The 24555-nt window shown below is 43.1% G+C and overlaps 1 protein-coding gene across 2 annotated transcripts in view; it reads left to right on the plus strand.

Moving 5' to 3' along the window:
- The window catches only part of PRICKLE1 (prickle planar cell polarity protein 1), a 66072-nt gene extending 42063 nt beyond the window's left edge, over positions 1 to 24009 (plus strand). The window contains exons 1-8 of one of the 2 annotated variants that reach the window (XM_064702579.1): positions 8963 to 9230; positions 14592 to 14770; positions 17020 to 17133; positions 17971 to 18108; positions 18587 to 18790; positions 19285 to 19471; positions 19611 to 20474; positions 21758 to 24009. In XM_064702579.1, coding sequence (XP_064558649.1) covers positions 14651 to 14770; positions 17020 to 17133; positions 17971 to 18108; positions 18587 to 18790; positions 19285 to 19471; positions 19611 to 20474; positions 21758 to 22614 — 2484 coding nt within the window. In that variant the 5' untranslated portion in view covers positions 8963 to 9230; positions 14592 to 14650 and the 3' untranslated portion in view covers positions 22615 to 24009. Of the gene's footprint in view, positions 1 to 8962; positions 9231 to 14591; positions 14771 to 17019; positions 17134 to 17970; positions 18109 to 18586; positions 18791 to 19284; positions 19472 to 19610; positions 20475 to 21757 lie in introns of those variants that run through there. The other variant, XM_064702578.1, reaches the window with a different exon arrangement.
- The last annotated feature ends 546 nt before the right edge of the window (positions 24010 to 24555 follow it).

Genomic DNA, 24555 nt, shown 5'->3' on the forward strand with positions numbered 1-24555 from the left:
TTGAGTTCAACAACTCAATTGCTATCTCAAATATACGCTTTCAAAACCTATTTAAAAATAATAAAATATTATGTAGTGGAAGAGTTGGATGCTTTTCTCGTGTCTCCTGCTGAAAGTGGTTGAACTTATTTCAGAAATTAATCTTGAACTATCTTTGTGCAAGAGGCCTGACACTTGACTAGATTAGCTCAGCCTCTGCTATTGGAACTGGTAGCAATGGTAAACTGGTTCACTTTATAGTGGCTGAATAGAAATATATTCTAAAATTTTAAAAAATGGAGAAAGAGTTGTCAGTCCTAGAGGCATGCATTGCCTATGGCCATAGATTGCATCAGCACTTATTCACTTCCATTGAATTCTGGTACTCTTCGTACGCTAGGCATTATTTTTTCAATGCTGTGCGCCCAAAGGAATTCATCCTCCTGGGCAAGCTGCTGAGAAAAGCCAGGATGTGCTGGCAAGCCCAGGTGGGTGTAGCTTAAAGCTCTGCCAGCTGAGTATCAGGTGTCAGGTATTGCCAAGCAGTTGCTGTTTCAGCAGCTGACAGTACCATGAGGGCTTAGGGATCAATGGATGTTGCACAAAGGTCACTCATGTCAAGGTACCAGTTGAGTGTCTTAAAACAATTTCATTTGTACTGTTTGCTTCATACATAAGGATTTTCAGTACCAAAAATAATCAAAAATATTTTGCTCCTGAAATATCCTTATATATTCTTAAGAATCTACAAACGTTTCTGTAAACACAGATAAGGAAATACATATGTGTTGGAGGCTCCAGAATTTTCTATAGTAGTGTCATGTTGATGAGATGAAGCTTGATATTTAGGGGATTTAAGCTGATTTTCCCTGTTGTAGTCACAATTAATTATCTTGCCAGTTGGTGTGGAAAGGATAATGACTGCTAGCTAAGAAACATAATTAACTGGATTTCTGTTTGAATATTTGTTTAACTATGATTTTCAATATTATCCTACTGAACAAACAGACATAACTTGCATCTTGAACAGACACTGCCTGCACACTTGGCCTTTAAATTCCAGTGCAGTGGAGATGAAGAGAAGGAAAGGAGTGCTTTTATTTTTCCAGCTACCCAATCCTAAGCATCTAGCTCTGTGGAGAAGGGAATACTCTTTCATAGTATCATCATAGAATCATAGAATGATCTGGGTTGGAAGAAACCTTAAAGATCATGTAGTTCCAACCCCCCTGCCATGGGAAGGAACACCTTCCACTAGGCCAGGTTTCTGGAAGCCCCATCCAGCCTGGCCTTGAGCACTCCCAGGAATGGGGTATATCGAGCCATTGCAGCTCTTTGTGTGCCACTGCCCAGCCAATTCCTTGTCCTTTCCAATGCCTGTGGATGGTGGCTCTGCTAGGACTGAGGCTTTTATTGAACTAGCACTTCTTGCCTAATCTTTCTTCTCGGTTTATACCTGGGTATCCATAATCACAAGGGTATTTGGCATGCACCTGGGAAAAGTGCTCTTGAAGCCGTCTTCCTGACTGCCTTTTGATGTGGTTTGGATGTGTCAATGTAGTTATGGCAGCTGACCAGGAGTGGGACCATCCCTCTTGGTGTTCCTCCCTTTCCATTCCTGACACTGACAACTGGGCTCAATTCATCCTGCAATAAACCAGTTCTGGAAGCTAAACCAGCAGAGAAAAACTAAACATGCTTAGAGGGGAAAAAAAAATTAAAAAGAAAGAAGCAAAGGGAGAAGGGGAAAAAATGTAGCCTCCAGATGAGCATTCTTCACTCTGTTAAGCAGAAAACCTCTTTTTGTTTCCCAAAAAATGTGCTCAGTCATCCCATTGCCCCCCACTCCCCAGGAAAAGAAACAGCAAACTTCAACCATCTGTGTTTAACCCACAACTTACTTTGTCACACAGAGTTAGATTCTTATTAGTGGGGTGAAGTTTGTACTAAGAGTAAAAGCCCCTTAACACTGACTTTTATTTGTCCAGGCATGTAAATGGGGGATGGTTTGTTGTCCATTTTGGGTTAGTGGGCTACATTACAGTGCTTCCATTGGGAAAAAAGAGATTGGATTTTTTTTTTTACCAAAATGCCAGCATATGAAGTTTCCTAGTGCATTTAAGAAAGGCATAGGAATGAAACCTTCATGGCTGTCATTGAAGGAACTTCAGTTAGGTGGATGACTTTTTCTTCTATTCTATTTTTTTTTCCTTCCCTTTTTTTTTTTTTTTTTTTTTTTTTTTTTTTTTTTAATTTCAGAGTTACAGAGAATAAGAGGAAGGGGGACATATGAGTATCATTTCTATTTTAAGGCAGCAATTTTAAGGCAACACTCTGCAAAACTGTGTGTCAGTTCTGGAGTCAGAGTGTCATTTGGATGCTGCCTGGCCCATTCCAAGCCTTCTTAAGTGTGAGGAAAAGAAACATCAGACAAATGAAACTACAGTAACCGTAGTGGCAGGCTGGATAGAAGAGCAGTAAGCTCTGGTGATCTAGGAGCCTGCCCAATTTTTTTTGCTGAGCAAGAAGTGATTCTGAATGTTCCCAGCCTCACCTGGCTCAGACAATTATTTAGCCATTGATCTTTCTATGCAAAATACTGAAATACTTATATTTTGGTGTTGCCTTTTGGTAGAATTTCATGGTCTTCAGTCTTGGCAGCTCATAAATCAGGTAGTGTCTCTTGCAGCTGCTGTCCTAAGGAAAGTTAGTAAAAGTGTAATGCATCTCATTACCCACCTGACATTTTTGCATTCTTCTTGCATCATTGTCTGCCTCGAGGTTGACCTGTGACACTAGTTTGGTAAAAATAAACTAATAGTTAATCTGAGTGTTGTCCTCTCCCTTGTATTTGTGGTGTGCTGTGCATATAGCTTGTGGAAAATGGCAGTGTAGAACTGTAGAGGGTACATATGTCACAGGTTGCTGGATTTCCCTCTTGCAGATTTTAAGCAAGAGAAGGGTATCACAAACCTTTGCATATCTCCTCTTTGCCTTTAAACTCCGTTTTGTTTCCTCTGGATATAATCCTGCAGGAGCAGTGGTAATCCTCCATGTCAAATTTTGCCTTCACTAAAGTCAATCACTTGTGGTTTTTTCCTAAGTTCAGGCTAGTGAAAAGCATTGCCAGCGACAGGGAAGACTGAGTGTAATTGGAGCATCCCTCACACCACAAAACTGCAGTCACAAAGGGTTTTTAATTTGTTTTCAAATACTAGCTCCAATATTTGTTTGAATTATTTGTTGTTGTTGTTGTTGCTATTATTATTATTATTATTATTCCTATTACAATATTATTAGCTTCTTTACATAGGTGCCAGCTCCTGAGTTAAATGTCCCTTTGTCTGCATGTATGAATGTTGACCGCAGTAGAAAATCCACAGAGTTCATGCCATTTCCTTTTTTAATCTAAATAAATTTTCAAACCAATTTAGATAAATTGTGAGGACTTCTTTGGAGGCTAGGCCTGGGAGCAGAGCTTGACACAGAGAAGATGACATCATTCACCATCCACACAGGCTTTGGCACAATTCTTGACTGAAATTCCCTCAATAAGCAAGCAGTGCATTAGCTCTGCAACACCTTCCCATTGCATAATAGTGTTTGTGCTGGGTGTTATTAAAAGCCCAGGTGATGATTCCACCTGCGTCAGCCCCTGCTGCTGGCAGAGCACTGCAGGCACGCTGTTGTTGTTGCAATGCCCTTTGCTGTGCCCCTGCAGCCTGGGAATGGGGCACTGACTGTCCAGGGGTGCTGGTGAGGCAGGGGAGCCCCACTGGCACCCCACAGCTGTGGTTGCACTGGAGCTGTGGGCACCTGGGTGTTTACTTGTGCCCTGTGTGACTGTGGGCTGCGTGGAGCCAATTATGATAAAATCAAGATTGCTGTCTTCAGAGGAGCCTGTGGGGTTAAGAGTTTCCAGATACAGCAACAGACCTGTTGGTTCAGGAGCAAGTCCTAGCCCGATCTGACAAGGAAGGGCATTTTAATGAAATTTTAATTCTTTGCTGCTGAAGCAAAGTAGGATCGTGGTTTTAGATGTGTTGGTCTTCAACTCTGAGAGCATTAAGGAAAGGAAATAAAATAAACCTCTCTTAGTCAAGCATTCCCAGCACACAGCAGCTTATGCCAGCCAGTCCTCAGGCCATTTATAGCTGGTGTAGCTCTCCAAAGCAAGCAGTAGGCACTGTTTCCCATCTTGGTACCTGATTGCTTGATGCTCAGCAGATCTATGTACCACTGGCAGGTGGAAATAAAAACGAGCTATTATTAATATTAGTTTAGTGCCACTTGATTGTCTCCTGATCTGTTACCTGATGTTAATATTTTCATTTGGTGTATTGACTTACTGGGGCAGGCGAAGAGAGGGCAGGCTGTTAGGATGACAGGGAATGCAGCAAAGATAAGAGTGGAAACCAAGCACCATCATACAATCACAAACCCTTGCTGGGCAGAAGTCATCTTATTCTTATATTTTTAACTTGTTGCATTTCACATGCACGCCTCATTTTAATCCCTGTATCTCTTTACTGCATATCATCTCTTGTGTTTTACATGTATGTCTCCTACAGAGGTGCTTTTCTCTAGATTTTAAATGTTATCTAAATGTTATTTTTAAACATTAAAGATTAGCAAAGAGTCAGACTTTGGAGGCTTGAGAAGTCATGAGATGTTGCATCCACGCCCTTTCTCTGCAACCTCAAAAAAGAAAATAAGGAAGACGCCAGTCAGGGGCACGGTTCAGAGGCCTCAATGTATTGGTGACATCCCTGCTTTGCCTCTGCTCCTAGCAGCTCACAGTGATCTGCTCTTGGTGCCAAACTCCCCAGTTTGGGGGGTAAAGAAGGGAGAAGTTGAACAGGGAGATGTTTCACATATGGCTATAGGCATGGAGTGGCACAGAAAGGGGTGGCCTTTGCCAGGCCACTGAGATCTGCAGTGACTGTAGATAGTGATAAAATTGTGCAAACTGTTCCCATCTATGAAGACACTTCCACACTGATAACCTGGATAGGAAACCTAGGGCTGGGTTTGACAAGATGTTTAGGTATCTAGAGGTGGATGTCCATGGGGGTTTCTGAGTACACCAAGGCAAACAAAGTAAAGTGCTCTTGGAGGTCAGGCCATTTTTATACACCAGCTAAGCAAGTGTGTGTAAACAGCCAATTATTCCAGAAGAGAGAGGGAGAAAGGCTGGCAATTCCATCTCCATAACAGTCCAGCCTCACAGGAATCAGTCATGGTTTTAACCTGTGCTAACACTGCCAAGTCTAGGGAATAAGACCAGTATTCTTCTGGTGGATTCCAGTGGATCATCTCAGATCATGATGAAACTGCTTCCCTTATTCTGGTCTCTTTGCTCCCTTGGGGCATAGAGCCAGGGCCACTGGGAAGGACCTTGGTGCTGTAAATGCTGTAAAAGAGCTCCCTGTGCTATGCCTTCAGGCAGCACCATACATGGTCAAGTCATCATCCCTAAAATTCCTGAAGAGCATACCTACCTGTGTCAGACATTGCTTTGATTTGTGCATAACCACTGCTTGGGGAGCAGTTGTAATTCCTGCTCCACGGACTCCTGTGGTGTCAGATATGTGGAAAAGCTTTCCTGCTTTATTTGAAAATACAAAACCTGGCTTATTTTAGGGAGTTTTCTTATTGATTTCTCTGAAACAATTATTGCTGAGATTTTTTTTTGTTGTTTTGTTCTGGTTTCCATTCACCTTGCTGCACACATTCACCTTTCATAGCTGAATTGTAACTTTTTGCTTTAAATGAACACATGAGATGATACTTAATTAAAGTCTTGGGATGGAGGTGGTGATCATTAGAGGGTGATGTTGTAGATGGTGAACTCATCTGTTTATCCACAGAACCAATCAGGCTTGAGAGGTGGGTGTTGTGCCACTGTTCTACCTGGAGAAGCTGCCTCTGAAGCACAAGAGGTTAATTTGTTTTCTGCTGCTTGGTCTCTCTTCTGTGACTGCCAACAAAGGTAGCAATTACCAGTGTCATCTGAGGGGATGTTCCCTGATCTTGCTAATTTGAAACTGGGAAACCACACGGACAACTCAGCAAATTTCTTACAGGCCAGACAATATCCCTGACCCGGTCAGTAGTACAACAAAGTTGTTACCTAGACTAAATTTGTGCTAATACCTTAGGGCAAATGTTCCATATCCATTGCAGGTCCCTAGAAGCATTTGGTTGTTTGAAGGATCAGCTCTACCCAGATGCAGTCAAGAATGTGGAACGTGTTGGAAAGGGCGAGTCAGTTTGTGCCTGTCTTTTTAGCTTTTATTATTTTTTAAGGCAACTTCTGTGGCATAGTTTGCACTTCACATAACGAGTACGTATGCTGTCATATTTGTTGTGTGAAAATAAAGAAGAAATCATAGCAACACATTTGTTCTTGTGGAAGCAGCTGAAATCAAAGGAGGCAGTTGAGGAATGACTTTCACAATTTGCAAATGCCTAAGGGGAGTTATGATAGCTGTTTCTTTAGCCTAACGTTCAAGGATACCATAGACTTGGATACTAGATGTTTGAGCACAGAAACACAGCAATCTGAGATTTAAAAAAGAGGAAAAAGAAGAAAAATAAAGTACTGTAAAATAATTGACTACCTGAAAGAATTTAAAAGGGCTTTAGATGGATTTAGCAGAAGTTGTAGTGAGATTTTCTTTGCTGGTACTTTTAAATAAAGATAAAATGTTTTGTTCATGCAGACAGGAAATGTAGGAAAATCTTATGACCACATTAGTTCAGACTAGAAGATCACAATGGTTGTTTTTGGCCTAGTAATGTATAAGTGCATTGTCCAGAACAATACAGTAATTTCTGTGCTCAAGTCACAGAAGTACAGGACAAAAAAAAGAGCCATGTAGCCAACTATCTCTGTACACCCTCCGACACTTCAGTGTCAAGGAAAGCGTTAGCAAAATGGGGAACAACTTGATTTTCCAGCAAAGTAAGTGAAAATGTCCTTTTGTAGACTTTTGGTAGACTCTTGGTCGTGAAACTTTGCAAACTTACCTGCAGCCATTGAGCTGGTTGTGTTGCAGAAGTTCCCAAAGGAGATTCTCATTTTTGCAATTTGCTGTGCAGAGGTGTTGAGCTCCCCTCAGTGTAGGGAGCTGCTGAGAAAATGCCAGGCACTTGTGGAAAAGGAGTAGACAATATATGCAAATTGTTGGTATTTATTCAGTCATGTAGTGAGGGAGAATAAACATTATTCCTGACATTTCCATTTTTGATTAATGATGAATGGGGCTGGCAGATGTTCAGCTGGCCGCCAGATGGGGTCTGCTCAGTCCAACAAACAGAATAGGAACAGTCTGGATCTAGTAAAGCCAGCACAGACAAAAGCTCTGACAAAATCTCTAGTTCATCCAAGTGATACGCCAGTTTTGACCTCAAAACGACTAAGCTGTTTAAGAATGGAGGTAGTACAACCAGCGAAACTGCTTATGGAAGTGAAATGGGGTGTGGAAGGATGGGAGCTGGTTAGTTTGCTGGAGTTCGGCAGGTTTTTTCCTGCCGCAGGAGGCACAGACTGCGGCTTTGATTCCGTGTGGCTGGAGCTGCGCGGAGCCCTGTGCATTTACCCTGGGTACAGGTGCAATGGTCGTGTCCCTGGGCACTGCTGGGAATCGCCTGCCTGGAGCGCCGTCAGCCCGGGATGGGCCGTGCCCCTCGGGTCACATAGCCCGGCCTCGGTCCCGGGCCCTGGGCCCAGCCGTGGGGAGTCAGCCCGGCAGGAGCTGTGGGGGCCCTCCCGGCTCGGCATGAGCCTGGCGAGTGCCCAGCCGAGAGTCGGGGGCAGCCCGCGGGGAGGGGGTGACAGTGACAATGCTGAGGACAGGGACGCTGCTCTGAGCACCTCCTGTGCCCGTCAGCACCGGCTTCCCTCAGCGCGCTGCGGGCAAAGCCATTCAAATTTACACAAGTGAATTTAAACCCATGCAAATCCGGTTCCTGGGGAAGCGATAAGTGTCTGAGAAGTGTCCCCTCGCCGTCCCGGGCAGATGAGCCGCCCCCGGCTGCGGGAGCTCGGCGGGGAGCTCGGCCGGGCTGCGGGGCTGGGCCGGGCTGCCCCTCGCGTCGGGGCGTGTGTGCCGCCGCTCTGACCCCGAGATGCAGCGCGAATAAATTCCCTTTGATAATGACTTCCCCAGGGAGACAAAGAGCGGGAGGGAAGAGGAAATTTGACCGCGGTGTTCACGGTTACATTGGCAGTGCCGGGGGGAAGCCGTCCGCCTGCCTTTGAAGCCGGAGCACCCGCCTCTCGGGGCTTTTTATGCCTACGGGCTTGGGGGAAGTGGTAAAAGCGGGGGCTGGCAGCCTCTTAGAAAATGCCCCGGTGCTATTTTCTGTGCGTAAGCTGGGGCTCGGACGCCTCTTTCCCACTTGGAATTGTGCCAGGGGAGGGAGTGATGGACGGCTGCTCTCTGCGATCCTCGGCTTCAGATAGGGTTTATTATTTTTAATATATTTTTATTATTCATGTACAGAGACCTAGAACAAATGTTTTCCCGTCCTGAACCGAGTCCTTCCCGTCTGTGTGCGCGGGGCGGCCGTGGCCGGGTCGGGTCAGCCCGGGGCGGCCGGAGCGCGTCCAGGGCGGGGTGGGAAATCTATTTCGGGCGTAAACACGAACAAAAGCGCTGTAGCCAAACCGTGTGTCCGTCGTGTCCTGAGCGCAGAATTTATCGCTTCTGCAGGCGCTCGGTCCCCTGGGTGGGTATGCGGCCGGGACGGCGACCCTTCCTGCCTCGGGGGCGGTGGCAGGAGACGCTCCCCCTTCCCACGCTCCTTCCCCCGCCTTGGGCAGCGCTTTGAAGGAAGAGCGCTGGCGGGAGCGATTCCTCCCGCCGCCTGACGGAGGAGCGGTGAGGGGCGCGGGGCGCGGCGGGAGCTGCCGCTCCGGTGCCGGTTCGGGAGGAGCGCGGGGAGGCCGCTCCGGCCGGCCCCGGCTGCCCCCGCCCGCGGGAGGGGACGGGACGGGGCGGCGCTGGGATCGCTCCCGCTGCGCTCCCAGCAGGCGGGACGGGAAAGGAAGCGGCGGCGCCGCCCGGCAGGGACAGGGCAGGAGCAGCCCCCGCCGCCCCTTGCCCCGGCGGGACCGCTGAGGAGCCGCCCGGGTGTGCGGCTCGGGAGGAGCTGCCGCGGCGCGGGGTCGGGGCTGCAGCCGGCATCGCCTCTTCTGCGCCGGCTCCGCCGCTGCCTGGCCGCTGCTTGGGTGCCGCTCCGAGGTAATTGCGGTGACTTTTGTCCGCTCTCCCGGGCGGCAGCTGCCCCGGGGGTGCCGGAGCTGCCGGTGCCTTTGCGCATCCGGCTCCCGAGCGTGGGGACCCGGGGACTGGGGGTGCTCCTGAGCCACCTTCAGAAACTTGCTCGGGATGGAAAACCTGCCCTTCAGGGGTCTCTGCCTGCCGAGGAAGGCTCCGTCCCGGCTCTCCGAGATGCCGCGGGGGCGCGGGGCTGTCAGCGTGTGCGGGGCTTGGGCGCAGAATTTTTTTACTTTTCTATTTTTTTACAATTCCTGTCTTGTGACTTATTGAATGCTTTCTTCAAGTGTTTTCTCTGGAAACTTGTCTCAAATGAGGGCTGTGAGCCCTAACAAAGAAGGGTGTTGTTCGACAGCCAACAGGTGATGGGGTGAAACCTGAGTATATGTGTACATTGGAGTAAAGTCTGGCTGCTGTTTAAAATAGAATTTTAAAAATCAATGGGAGACTGTAAAAGGCAAGATTTCCGTCTTTCTAAATCTGTACACCCTCTTAAGGAGAGAGGCGGGGGGGAGCATCCGTGAGAATACCTCTTTCTCGGCTGGAGGTTTGGGTCTTGCCTCGCTGCAGTGTGTGCTTGAGTTTCCATCGGCGATGTGCAGAGCCAAGGATAACACGGCCAAATCAGATGTGTTGGCATGGGGCGATGCTTTGTCACGGGGCTTCCTCCTTTTGCTAAATACAGGTAGCCTGCCTGTGCAGTGTGGCTCGTCTAAAGAAAATACCGTGAGAAGGATCGTCTCACTTCCACTTGGAAAAGTGGTCTTGGCGCTAGGATGCTAGAGGGGGGAGGCAGCTAACTCCTCTGTTGCTCCTTGTATACTGGCTAAAAAAAAGGAGAACAGTTCTTCTAGGGTCCATCTAGAGATCTTTTGAATGAGCAAGTAGACTGGCTCTATTCCTTCCCGACCGCTCTGGGTAGCTCATTACTCAGAAGGACCCAGCAGCTGTGTGCTGGTGCTGATGCAGATTCTCCTTATCAGTTCTGGGTCCGGATTTCCCACACGGAGAGCTACAGAGCTCACCGTGGGTATGTTATTTGTGCTGTAGCTAGGGAATGGGACTTCCTGATCATGTGCATAATACACATTGGAAACGGGCTTTGAATTATTAATAGTTACTTTATGGTGGTTTATTGTTGTTGTATTGTGCCCTTCCTCTTCTAATGTAGTTATCTTGCACCAGAGATTAAACAAGCAGGTGAATGGGCTGCCCGTGCTAATCTCGAGTCGTTGAGGCTTCATTGTGAATGGATGCATGTGATATGCATCTTGTATCCCCTATAGCCTTGTTAACAAGCCTTCTAACAAAAAAGTTGTTAAAACAATTTGCCCTGCAGGACAGAGTAAAACAGCAGGGGGTGGGCAAGGAGATGTTTGTCTAACTTTGCTTACAAATCGTGACCTCTTCTATCTGGTCAGGGGGAGCATAATCAGTGAGCTGGAAATCCTAGCGGGGGGGGATAACCTTCATATAGGCTTCAGCAACAGCTTTGTTCTGAGTTTGATATCCCAATATTTTGTGTACCCATAGCTTGGTAATTAGGAGCGTAGTTTGTCTTTGCCTCTAAGGAATTTGTCGTATGACTGTTTTAATTCATCAGTGGAAAAAACACAATAATTGCCTTTCTTTTCAAATCAAATTTAGGCTGTGTAACTCAATTATGTTATTCATAGTTGTCAACCTGCCAGTGAAAAACCTCCTTGTAGGCTATAAAGCCTTTTTTGAGAGGCAGTATTTGAACAGAGCTGAAACCTCAAAATGTTCCATGGTCTTTAGGCAAGCAAAGCAAAACAACACATCCTTGCTGTGTTTTGTAGGTGTCATGGCAGGAGTAGAAAGACCACCTTTCTAGTCATCCCTTGGAAAGCACTTATTTTTTCAGCTGTTGTTTATATTCATTTGAATCCTCCTTAGGATGTAATCATTTTAAACAGATCACTTTGAAGGATGAGTGAGGCTGGGGGGCAGGGAGGAAGAACCCTGTCGTTTTAAAATGCGAACCAAATTACACTTGAACAGTAGAGGAAGAAGAACTCCTAAACAAGCAATTGCTAAAATACTTCTTCAGATAGCCTGCTGTTAAGACAGGCTGCGTTAGAAACCTTCTCAGCAACCCCACAGTATTTATGATGTGGCTCTGTTTATATGTGGTGTGTTGTCAATCATTTTATAGCCAGCTTCACATTCATCCTATGAGAACTTTTTTTTTTTTTGAAGTGAATTATGTCCTTTGAGCTATCTTAAGATTCCTTGAGGTTTGTGGACCTTGCTTTGAACATTTCTAATTACCTTATCTGGGGAGGAGAACCCTGACCTGAGAACCCTGAGGAGAACCCTAAAGTTGCATTTTACATTTGGATGGGAGATGTATTTTTCTTTTATTCTCTATCAGACAAACTTTCACACTACCCTGTGTGACTGGAAACCGGACCTGTGGGTCTGTGGTTTCCTCTTGTTGGAGCTGGTGTGTGTGCTTTCTGAAAGGGACGTGTCAGAGGAAGCCAGGCAGAGCAGTCTCTGCAGAAAAGCAGCCTTGTCTCTCTCTTACCAGCGCCTTGCCTTCCTTAGGAATTAGGAACACTCCTACACTTCTGTACCTTTGCTGTGCCTAAGATCCTGACCTTGTCCAGTGCTGCTTTGTGGGAGTAATATGTAGTCTTAGTGTTCAAAATACTCAGAAAAGTTAATAAGTCATCATGCATTCAGATTTTGTGTTGTTTCCTTGTCTTTCAAGAGAAGTTGAAGAAGTTAATCTTTGATCTTGTGGAGAGAGGGTTTTGAACAATCAGCATGAAGCAATTACTCAGTTACTTGGTGTGCTTGGAGTGTTGGTATTGTGAGGACAAGGCAGGAGTACACTCTGCTCAGGTGCCCAGGCACTGCCAGAGCTGAGCTCTCTTTGCTTAAATTGTTTCAAATCTGCTTTCTGTGGGATGTGGTTGAGGTCCTGCTGCCTAATGAAATATTGTCAAGGATGTTTAACCTACTGACTCCTTTTATTCCTGGGATATTGGGCAGGAGTCAGTTCTTGAAAAGGAACCATTTGACCAAGTTCTTGCAATGCCCTAAGAACTGGAAATACTAGCTGAGGTGTCAGTGAGTGACCCATTATTGCAAACCAGGCATCTGCCCCTTTCTAAAAGGAAATGGTAAAATAGTTCCTCTGCTGCTCAGGTCATCTTGGAAGGAATTCAGCTTCTCAATGATATTCCTAGTGACTTTATATTTAAGAATTACTTGGATGTAGATGATGTGTGACACAAGCTGTCAAAGTGAGCATCCCTATCCATCAGCAACAGTGAACATTATTGCCTTTTTTTCCTAGAGTGATTTTCTAACTGCATCACATTATTCCTCTATCCCTCCTTCCTCACACCCCAGTTTTATTCAAGCAGTAACAAAAACATAGCTGATGCATGACTTAACTTCCACCAGTAAGTGGGAAGGGGAAAGTTCTGTATTCCTTGTCTTACTCATTTCTCAGAGCAACTAATTCAGGGGATGCAGTATGTACCAGGAAACCTGTCTTTCTGTTTTACATATATAGGATTGAGCTTTAAGGATTGAGTTTGATTGTACTTACCTTCCTTGAGAATAACTGTAACATGGTGATGTTAAGCTCAGAAGCTGTTGTGCTAACCTTTAGTTGTTCAACTTGAGTAGGATTTCAGACATGTGCCTGACAGCTCACCAGCTTTCCAGAAATAGCCCATTCTCAGAGGGAAAGTTGGCAGGTTTGCTTGCCCCTTCAAATATTAAGTTAATCTTCTACTACAGTACAGCTATGAAGTGTGTTGGCATCTTAGCAGTGCACCAAAAATAGTAGGTATGTTTTTAAAACAGAAGTTTTTGAAGTAAAGTTAAACAACTTAATTTTTTGGAGCACTAGCCCAGTGGAAGAGTTAAATAATCCCATCTCTTTTTATGGGCTGTGGGAATGTATGGACATATTGAAATTAGAGCTAGATAAGACTATATACTGGATATTATAATTTCTCTGGATTTGTAGCTTTTGGATGCATATGCCCACTTTTTATGGAGTGAGTTTGGGTTTATGCGCTGAGTTGGCAGAACCTGGCACTAACCAATGCCTCACACTTGAAGGAGAAACTCCTGTTGAGTAACCAGCAGAATATTGGGGTCAGCAGTCTTAAATCTTTCACCTGTGATCTAGGAGCCACTTATTTTCTCTAAAACAATGGTGATGAGACTGGCAATGTAATATAGGACCCACCAGAAGTTTTTAGATTGCTCTTCTCATTAGACCCACCAGCAAGGTTTATGTCAAGGAGATCAAAATTTTCTACAGCTTGGATGGAGCACTGACAAAACTGGATGTGGGTTTAAATGAGCAGGTGAAAGAATGTCCTAAAACAGGGAAGGCACAGCTCACTCATAACGTGGCACTGTAAGAGCAAGCTTGTCCCTGCCCCAAGAGGTCAGGATATTTGCTGTGTTAGGACAAATCCTCTGTGCTTTTGGTTATCTGTATTTCATTAATACGCCTCATCTGAATTTCCTAATAACTTCTGCTAGAATTAATACAAGACATATATCTTGTTAAGCTTTTTACTGCAGACTGCTGCGGATCTTGGTGAGAGCCTTCTTTGCCAGCTGTGACTCAAAACAATCCCACTGATATTAAGCTTTGCAGGCTTCATGAATCAACAAAATCATCTCCCTGTAGGGTTTTAAATTGACAGAACAATCATGATGTATTTTACAGAGACTAATCTGGCATAATTGGATTTCAGATATTTAACAAGACTAACGCCCTTCCGCTCCCATACAGCTCTACCAAAGTTCTCATCCAGCAGATGCTCTGTGCCTGCCTTGTGAACAGCAGGATGCTACTTGCACAACCATCTTTCCCCAATAACTTCTTTAGTTTTTGACAAGTGGTTGTCATGTCTTTTGTTTTACTAGGTTAGTGGTTGTAATGACTTCAGGAAGAGCTTGTGTCATTCCTGTTGTTAGTACCTGCTCAATGAGTCTTTGCTAGATTTACCTAATTATGTATATATCCTGTGATGTGAAACAAGCAGAACTGTAAAAGGTGATAAGTGTTAATACTGAAATACATCGTGGTTCCCAAAATTGGTAATTTGTGCCTCGGTTTCTGGGATTTTTTTTCTTCAATAGTTTTATTTTCATAACTTTTTTGAGCACTTTTGAATTGCTTGTAGGAAGTTGTAATGAAGCATTGCTAATTTATTGTTCTGGGCAACACAAGGAATACTAAACTGTTGTAAGTTCATTTACACTGATAATTAGTTGTTTATTGTTCAAATCTATTAAAGCTCTATTAATCTTTTTCTCCAGATCACTGCTTGATGAGCTGCAGCTGAAATATTTCACACTTCACAGTTTTGCCATTGGAGATGGAGCCCAAAGCCAATAACCTCATTTTTGGGTGTCAGCGAAGCTCAACCTCTGATGATGACTCTGGCTGCGCCTTGGAGGAATATGCCTGGGTCCCCCCAGGTCTCAGACCAGAGCAGGTACCAACCATGTTTCTGCATTTTAAAAATAAGCCTCGTAAGGACTGTCTGAGGGAGTGATATGCTGCCTCTATAAGTCTTAATTAAATTCTTATAATGCATAAAACTTTAATTCATGTAGAACTTTTCACTTCTTTTTTTGTTTCCTGTCCAATGGGGCTGTGTGTAGGGAGCTTAAAGTTCTCAGCCCTGAGGAGTTTTATGTTCCAAAAAAGTTCCCAGTCAAGGTTTTTCAAAAAGTATATGCTGCAGAGGTATGTATTGCCGAGTAAAAGCAGCACAGAAGTTTGCTTTCTTTCTGAAAGTTATTAGGTTAAATTAAAGCTCATGGCATACCTCATGACATTATGCTCCCTGGCCAAGTATTCCACTGCACTTGTATGACTCTTTAAATAATTAGGCATTTGACATGTAGAATATGGATGGTACGACAGCGCATATAAATGAAAGTGTTCAGTCACTGTGACAGGTAATAATGTATTTTACGCTTGTTTAAATAGTTGTATGGCTGCCATTTGTTCATGCCAGGATTCCTCATGCATGGTGTCTGGAGTTGACACTTGTGGCTTGGTTGGGCTGTGCTTTCCCCCCTTTTCAATCCCCTCTTTTTGTGCAACATCACATGGCAATGGGAATATCAGTGAAAGTATTGATGACCAAGTTGCTGTGGGAGACCAGAATGAACGGATCATGGCATTCATTCATGGTATTGATGATATTGCAACTGTGCTGAAGCTGTGTGCTCAGTAATATTCAGAACTCAAGATTCCAGTGTTAAATGGCCAGGGTGGCTTTGCAACATCTGCTAAAGGAGGCAGAGCAATCCTGGCAAGCTTATACAGTCCATAGTTTAAAAAAGTGCAGAAGATGTCTCTTTTTTGCAATGCAGAGATTTTCTTAATAATGAATAAAGTAACAAGTCAGCAGGAATTGCAAATAACAGGCTATTTTTAGGGCAACTCTTTTTATCACTTACTTAAGCATCTGTAAGGATCCTGATGAATCAGACCTTAAGGCAAACAGTGAGCTAACATTCTGCCAGAACAATTAATTGCCCTAAAATATCCTCATAATCCCAGCTAGCCCAAACTCACCAAAGATGGGAGGACTTTTCTCCCAGAAGGATTACTTATTTTGAGAACAGTGCAATAAACTTGAGAAAAGGGCATAAGCTATTTTTAAAGCTTCACTTTTTGCTGCATGTTATCTTCTCTTGGAGCATCTTGAAATATAGTCAGTAGCAAGTGGGCATATAGTAGACTTCAGTTGTTTAAATTTTGGTTAAATGAAGAGCAAGTCATGTTTTGTACTACCTGTCTCTCGTAATTCTGATTGCTTCCTGACTTAAGTGACTGATTAATGCCTTTTTTTTCATCTGTCTTGCACAGTAATAAGCTGTTGACCTGAGCATTATTTAAATCTGTATGGCAAGTAATATTTTTGCCAATAGTCAGCTCTTACAGCCCCAGGCCTCGTGACAAGCTGGAAACTGCATAGGAAAAACAATAAATCTGTAGCTGTTCCACAAAAATATTTTTTGCCATTGGGCTTTGTCATAGTGTTCATTACAGCTTTCCTGTCATAATATTCTTCTGAAAAAAGAAAAAAAAAAAGGAGTGAAGACTGATACAAAAACATTAATCCAGTGAAAGTTTCCTGGTTAATTTGCATCTGATTGAAATGTGGCTGGATCCAACCTCCTCCCAAGGGAAGGATGTTTCCACCTTCTTACCAAAGCCCACATGGAAGCAATGAAAGCTGATGCTTTGGGTGAACCTGATCAGCAGGAGACTACAAAACAGCTTTTGTCTCAACAATGTGTAAAATGCAGAGAGCAAATTAAATTTGTTTATATAGTGGCTGTTTTCTGGAAAGCTTGGTGCCTTGTGTGGTAAATTGCAGAGGGAAACTTAGAATTTCCATGGAGTTGTTGACCAGCCCTGAAGGGGGTGGGAATAATGAGAACATTAAATGTGCATAATTTATGATACCCCCCTAATTGTCACTGCAAATTGCATTCCAGAAAAGCAATTCAGCAGCTGGGTGCTAGTTTTATCAGAGACTTCAGGTTTGCTGAGCTGGTTCATCTGGGTCTTGTATTTTCAGCACAAACCCTGTCACAGTCTAATGCAGCGTGACCTCTCCTTCCTTAGTAAATGAGACCTGAGATAAAACAGTGGCCAAAGGACACTGGCAGTGCTTGGGACCTGTGTGTCCCTGGGTCTGAACTCTGCATTTCTCCTGGTCAGGTCCAGCTGTATTTTGCCTGCTTGCCAGAGGAGAAGGTCCCTTATGTTAACAGCCCTGGAGAGAAACACCGGATTAAACAACTTCTCTATCAGCTGCCACCCCACGATAACGAGGTAAATACAGAATTTAGCAGGAACTGTCAGGGCATGGGTCTCCCTGGCAGCTTTTCCGTGGAGAATTACCTGCCTGTGCATTTATTACAAGCCTAAACCATGGCCTGCAGTGGCATCTGAGCTATAAAGCAGCACGGTGTGTACACTGAGTCCATTGTTCAGCTGTCCGCTTGGCTTGTGTGCAGATAAGAGCTGTCTGGAAGGACACTGCCTTTGCTTGTTAGGGAGGCTGGTGTCACTGCAATAAACTTAACACAAGTTGGTTTTATAGTGTTTGCAGCCACCCACCAATTACCAGGAACCTACAAATTCCTGGAATTGCATTGTGGCGTGCAAAAAGGATGCTTTGTGATAGTAAAAGGTTTGCATCTCAGTTATGCAGTGTAATTTGGAGTAGAAGTGGAAATAACAAACAAGCTCTTTGTAAGGAAAGGGGCGGGGGTGTCAGTACTTAAGGTCTTGTGTATACTGCAACACTTAGTCGTGGGCACTTAACCATAAATCTAAAGGACAATATTATGGCTGATTTAGGTTCATTCCGTTATTTGAGGTTAGCTGCAGACTTTGGGCTAGCTTCTAAAAATGTTTCTCTTGCCTAAACAACTCCTCAGTTTTGCGTGGTGGGTTTTTTCCTGTAATGAAAAAAAAATACCTCTCCATTTTAATTTTGTGTTATGTCATATTACCTAAATATTAAGATGGTAGAGAAGGCAAGCAGGAGAAGTTTAATTATAATTGGCAGCATGCCTGATGAATTCCTTGCGTATATGCACTTACTCATCTGTTCCATTAGAATCTCAGTCTCTAATGTAAGCTCTCCTGTGTTTTCACTGGAAGGTGAGGTACTGCCAGTCGCTAAGTGAGGAGGAAAAGAAGGAGCTGCAGATGTTCAGTTCGCAGCGCAAAAAGGAGGCACTGGGACGAGGCACCATCAAACTGCTCTCCAGAGCAGTGATGCATGCTGTTTGTGAGCAGGTAACATACTGGGCTACCTACAGGGCTGAATAATGTCAAACTACAGTATCGCAGTATTAAAATTTAAACTTACCTCTGTCTGTGTCTGAAAACAACAACAACAAAAGATTACTTTTGAAACTGCATGGAAGAAGAAAGAAAGGTAGTGCTTGCTTAAGCAAAATGTAACCTTTGATACTACTGGAAATGAACTGAGTCTTTGATATATTTCCTACTCAAAAAACCCCCTAATGCTGACTCATATTAAAGTAAAAGCAGACATAAGCTTTAAAACGTTACTTTGTATAAAATAAACTTATATTCACAGAAGGTTCATTGAGATGCATTTCATCTAGACCAAAATTGATAATATTTTTTTCCTCTTATCAGAATTTTGGAATAAAATCTCATATTGGTTTTTGTATTTTACCTTAGTTTATGTGCAAGAAGCTAGTAGTTTTGGATGGCAAGTATGTTCACTTTCTGGATTTGTTCCTAGTGTGGTACAAAAGTCAATGGTGGTGAAGTTGCAGTTTTTGCCTCAAGAGCTGGGCCTGGTGTGTGCTGGCATCCCTCCTGTTTCGTGTGCTTCACATGCAATGAGCTTCTTGTTGACCTTATCTACTTCTACCAAGATGGAAAAATTCACTGTGGCAGACACCACGCTGAACTGCTCAAACCTCGATGTTCAGCCTGCGATGAGGTAAAGAATTCACATTTTACAGCCAAGCTACATTCCCGTCGTTCAGTTTACAAACTGCATCACTTCAGAAATTCCTAACTCCAGATGCAGTCACTTGAGAAGTCAGGACTCTGCTGCATAGATGTGTTTGAATGCTGAGGGATATTTAATTTCTTGTCAAACTGAAAATATTACAAGCAATAAGATGGTATTTAGAAAGCAAACACCTGTTTAGAATTAAACATTCTCAAATATTACAATATATTATCCTTATAGAAGCTTCTTTAATGGTTTAGTTCTGGGGTTCCTTTTTTTTTTGGCTGTAGAATGTACTGTCTTTCTTTCTTTTTATTTTTGTTATGGGCGATTGTTGCTTCTATCTTTGTATTCAAAAGGGAGCAAAATGAAAATAAATTTTGTGTGTGAACTGCAGAGTTAAGATAATTTACATGCTCTAACTCCCAAGGTGAGGTTTTGGCCACTTAACTAAAAGTATCCTTTTTATCTCTGAAAAGATAATTTTTGCTGATGAGTGCACAGAAGCTGAAGGTCGCCACTGGCACATGAAACACTTCTGTTGCCTCGAGTGTGAAACAATCCTGGGTGGACAGAGGTACATCATGAAGGATGGGCGCCCCTTCTGCTGTAACTGTTTTGAATCGCTCTATGCAGAGTACTGTGAGACCTGTGGGGAACACATTGGTAAGTGTGTCCTTTTTAAGCATTAAACTTACAAATTAAGGGAAAGCCAATTTATGAAATTATTTCACATTCCAGAAGTATGAATTCTGGAAGTAAATTTTTAGAGAGACCCAGAGCATTGCATTTTCTCTCTTTCCAGGTGTTGACCATGCTCAGATGACCTATGATGGACAGCACTGGCACGCCACAGAAACTTGCTTTTCTTGTGCTCAGTGCAAGACCTCTTTGCTTGGCTGCCCTTTCTTGCCAAAGCAAGGGCAGATTTACTGTTCAAAAACCTGCAGCCTGGGAGAGGACGTTCACGCCTCCGACTCTTCTGATTCTGCGTTTCAGTCGGCTCGATCCAGGGATTCCCGGAGGAGCGTCCGCATGGGAAAGAGCAGCCGGTCCGCCGACCAGTGCCGCCAGTCTCTGCTCCTGTCACCAGCCCTCAATTACAAATTTCCTGGCCTTTCAGACAATGCTGATGATACTCTGTCTCGTAAGCTGGATGATTTAAGCCTTTCAAGGGATGAGGCAGGCTTTGTTAATGAAGACTTCTGGAAAGGAAGAGTAGAGCAAGACATGCCTGAAGACCCTGAAGAATGGGCTGAACACGAAGACTACATGACCCAACTTCTTCTGAAGTTTGGTGATAAAAGCCTCTTCCAGCAACCCACTGAAGTAGACATTAGATCAGGTGAACACTGGATTTCTGATAGCATGGTCAAGAGCAAGTTGGACTTGAAAAAAAATAATCCAAGCCTAGCAAGTAAGAAGTATCAATCAGACATGTACTGGGCCCAGTCACAAGATGGGTTGGGAGACTCTGCATATGGCAGCCATCCAGGCCCTGCCAGCAGCAGGAAAATCCAGGAGCTAGACATGGAACACGGGGCCTCAGGATACAAACATGACCAAGCACCATGGTATGGAGGTTCACTGGAATGTTTGTCTGACCTGAAACAGCAAGAACAAAGTGTTCGAGACTCAATGGATTCCTTGGCTTTGTCTAACATAACAGGTAATGGGGAAATCAGTTAATGGTTTTGATGGAGAGGTCAACAAAAGTATTTGCTGGAGTGTTTTGAAGGAAAATTTTTCATTTTAGTGATTTCTAAAAAGCTTTCGTATCAAGAGATGCATGTAAAGTAGGCAGCAGCTTTTATCAAGCCCATAATCTTTTACAGGACATGGTTCTGCTACTTAAAATCCTATTAGATTCTTCTCCTTTCCTTTTGAATTATCTTTTTCTTGCTTTAAGCAATAATGTTAAACAGAATAACAGTCTTCAACTACACATTTATTATATACAAACCACTGCTTTAAGCAAGTTACTATTTTTCTATACCTTATGTATAAGAAGTTGCCTTATATATTAGGATGATACTAAAGATAATCTACAAAACATTTTAGATAACTTCCTGATTTGCTTGTAAAAACATGTAGAAAATCTGAAAGGATGGTAAACTTCTTAGCCTTAGGCAATTAGGTTTGTGAGATTTCTTTTTCCCCACTTACTAAAGGGAAACTGATAGTGCACTTTTACGAACCTCCTTGTCAAACATGACTTTATCCCCCAAAGGGGTAGAGTGTGTGCTAACCTTCCTCTCCTATTTTTGTACAAAAAGCCCAAACCTGGCAGTTAAGACCCATTTGAAAATATTGTCCAGTCATCATCTCCTTTCCTTTCCTCCTGTAACCCGAATTAGGGCAGCTGCTCGTCTAGCTGAGGCCCAGCCACCTGCTGGCTGCATTTGTCAAGCAGCAATGAGGGAACTGAGGAGGGGAGCTTGGCTCAGGGGGCACGGGAGGAGGAGGAGACACGGGAGGTGTTGCACCTGGGACCATCAAGGGCATGGGATGCTTTTGATGATTTTTTGAGGGTAAGGATCCTTCTTTGCAAGGCAGTAAGCTTGGCTTCCCTGTCGCAACAGCTGGAACGAGAATTTGGCAACACTAGAAATGTGACATATTTTAGCCTTAAGAATGGCAAGCATAGACTGCAGAATAATTTTAAGTAATCCTTTTTTATTAAAAGGCATACCTGTATGTATATTTCAAAATTTTCAACCCATGAACTTCTAATCTTGATGTCCTCACAACAGCTAATTCTTTAGTCATCAGAGTTAACAGTTAAATGTTTTAAGTCAAAACAAAGCTTATTCTATTATGAAGGAAGTGGTTTTGGTAATAGTTGAAAAAAAACCACTTGGTGACAAGAGATGTTTCATATTTTGTTATAATACTTGTCTCTTTGGTTCTCCTCTCATTTTCTTTTTCCTTCTTTCTCCATTCCCACCACAGGGGCTTCAATGGATGGAGAAGGCAAGCCACGGCCATCTCTCTACTCTTTGCAAACTTTCCAAGAACTGGAGGTGGAGGACTGTGAGAAGATGAGCAACATGGGAACTCTGAATTCTTCAATGCTCCATCGGAGCACCGAGTCCTTGAAGAGCCTGAGCTCAGAGTTGTGTCAGGAAAAAGTGCTGCCAGAGGAAAAGCCAGCGCATGTGCCTGTACTGAGACGATCTAAATCCCAGTCTAGACCACAACAAGTGAAGTTCTCAGATGATGTTATTGATAATGGAAGTTATGAGAACCTCGAGATACGCCAGCCTCCCATGAGTGAAAGGACTCGTAGGCGTGTTTACCATTTCGAAGAGCGTGGAAGTCGGCCCTCTCACCACCGCAGAAGAAGTAGGAAGTCTCGTTCAGATAATGCACTTAATTTGGCCACAGAAAGAAGATGCTCTCCAAGAGAGAGATTTCGTTATTACTCCCCTCAGGATCATGAAAAATTTATTCAGAACAGAAGCTCACGTGAGCTTCGGGCCTATATCCAAAATGCAGAGCTGTATGGACAATATGCCCATACCAGGTCTGACTATGCACTGCGGAATCAGCTGGCTGATAAGTTCTTTGGATTGTATGGGGAGGAAGATGACTCCTGGTGTTCAACTTCATCCTCATCATCTGATTCTGAAGAGGAAGGATATTTTCTAGGACAGCCAATTCCACAGCCACGGTCATTGAGATATCCATACTATACAGATGATCTTTCTGGTCCAACTACTGCATTATCCAGTTCTCAGTTTGGACAAAGGACAACCAAATCAAAGAAGAAGAGGGGACACAAAGGAAAAAATTGTATTATATCTTAATTAATTACTAGTATTTCTTAATTGGGAGGACCAGTCAATTCTGTAGCTACAGTTTGAACCACATCTTTTTTATATTAATAATTGTACTTAGGCAAGTTGCTGAAGTTCATAATGCTTTGCCACTGTAAATGATAACCGTGCCAGAGTTTACATTGTAAAAGTAACATTCAGAAAGAAATGTCACCATGCCAAATGATCTGCTCAGATACTACTAGGTTTACATACTGTGTTTCAGCTGTCAAAATACTGTTACTGCAGTTCTTAATACAGAGGTTTTGTAGACATTTTATTTTATGCTCACTATTCACCTACATTGAATTATCTGAGAGAGAGGATTTGACAAAGATGAATAAATAAAAATGTCAGTCCTGTGCTGTAGCTATAGACACACGGCGTGCACTTTGACTTCCTCCTCTTACTGCCAAGAAAAAGAAGGCTCTATACTGTGCCCTTTCTTCATTGATAAAGCTCACTCTTCCTTATTCAAGTTTCCATACAAAAACTGGATTCTTTTTATGTGTAAAATGCTCCTTGAGAAAGCAAAAATCATAATGTGGGAGCTGAAATGCTTGAAGCCTTGATGTATCCTAAAGCAGCAGTGAATGTTTTGTACATTTAACTTTCATGGTTTTTCCTCTACAATTTTTTGAGAAAGTGTGAGATGGCTGGTTTTGGTTTGGGGTTTTTTTCATGCCTGTTTAAAGGAAAATATTAATTCAGCTTCTGGAAATTGGACTTAGCTGCCAATGAGTGGTGATGTTTTTTCTGCCATGCTCCCCACCCCTCAGCAGTGAGAGAGGTACCACTGCTGGAGTCCTTTGCTCAGGCATGTAACCCCATTTAAGTCAATGGATCCACTTACGTAACTAAAGTATTTTCATATGGGCTTAAAGGATTAGGCTCCAGAATTGTGTCTTTTCACATGCATTATCCAGGTTTTAAAATGTATTAGCTGCAATTCTAAGTCAAAAAAAGTTGATATTTATAATGTAGTATTTCATAGGCTTAAATGTATTCATAATTTAACAGTGCAAATACTAATGTACATATTGTACAGTTAAAATTTTAAAATCTGAATATTTTTATATCCCTGAATTTGATGAAGTTTGTTACAATATCAAACTAGATTTGTTAGGGGTTTACCAGCAGTGTTATGGATGAAATATTGCTTGTATTTTAGTCAGGGGGTTTAAGTTGAAAAATGTTCAGTGCAAAACAGCTTAATTTTGTCTACTAGGTATTAAAAGCTCTATATGCATGGTGGGGCTATGTAAATACTCTCTATGGCCCTCTTAATCTTGCAAGTATTATTTATGGGTCAAGCAAAATGTAAACTATATAAATGTAAAAACCACACAAGCTTGGAATATATCATTACAACCAGTATGCAACTCCTGTGGACGTGATTTTTTTATTATTGTTCCCCCTCCTTCCCCAAAAATAATTTCTGAAGTTTGCTTACCTAAAGGAAGAGAGATACTGAGTGGTTCTAGAAGGCAAGCTGGACAAAACTATAAAGTAGGAGGTAATCACAGTAGTTGCCTTGAAGTCCAGATAGGGAGCAGGAACTATTTAAAGTTATAATAAACTTCTTCCACTGTTTTAAATAAAGGGCAGGAATTTCTTAACAGTGATATCCACTAATGAAGATAGTTCCATTTCACAGGCTTTTTTTTGTAAGAAGCATCTATTATTTCATTCATTTCCTTTCTTCAGGTGGTCAGAAAGCCAATGGCTTTAGCATTTACTAAGCTTGCCCTTCTTGAGGATAGAGAAGTATGGAAACAAAAGCAGCTAGAAGTAAGGGAGGGAATGAACATGGACATCCAAGAAAATTAGGCTATTGCTAAGGGTACTCAGACTAGCAGTTAATTGCTTCTATTTTTCAGGGTAAAGTGACCAGAAGTGGTACTCACCACATAGGTCATTTTCCCAGCACAC

This window comes from Zonotrichia leucophrys, chromosome 1A, assembly GCF_028769735.1.
Source record: "Zonotrichia leucophrys gambelii isolate GWCS_2022_RI chromosome 1A, RI_Zleu_2.0, whole genome shotgun sequence".
NCBI classification, from domain to species: Eukaryota; Metazoa; Chordata; class Aves; order Passeriformes; family Passerellidae; genus Zonotrichia; species Zonotrichia leucophrys.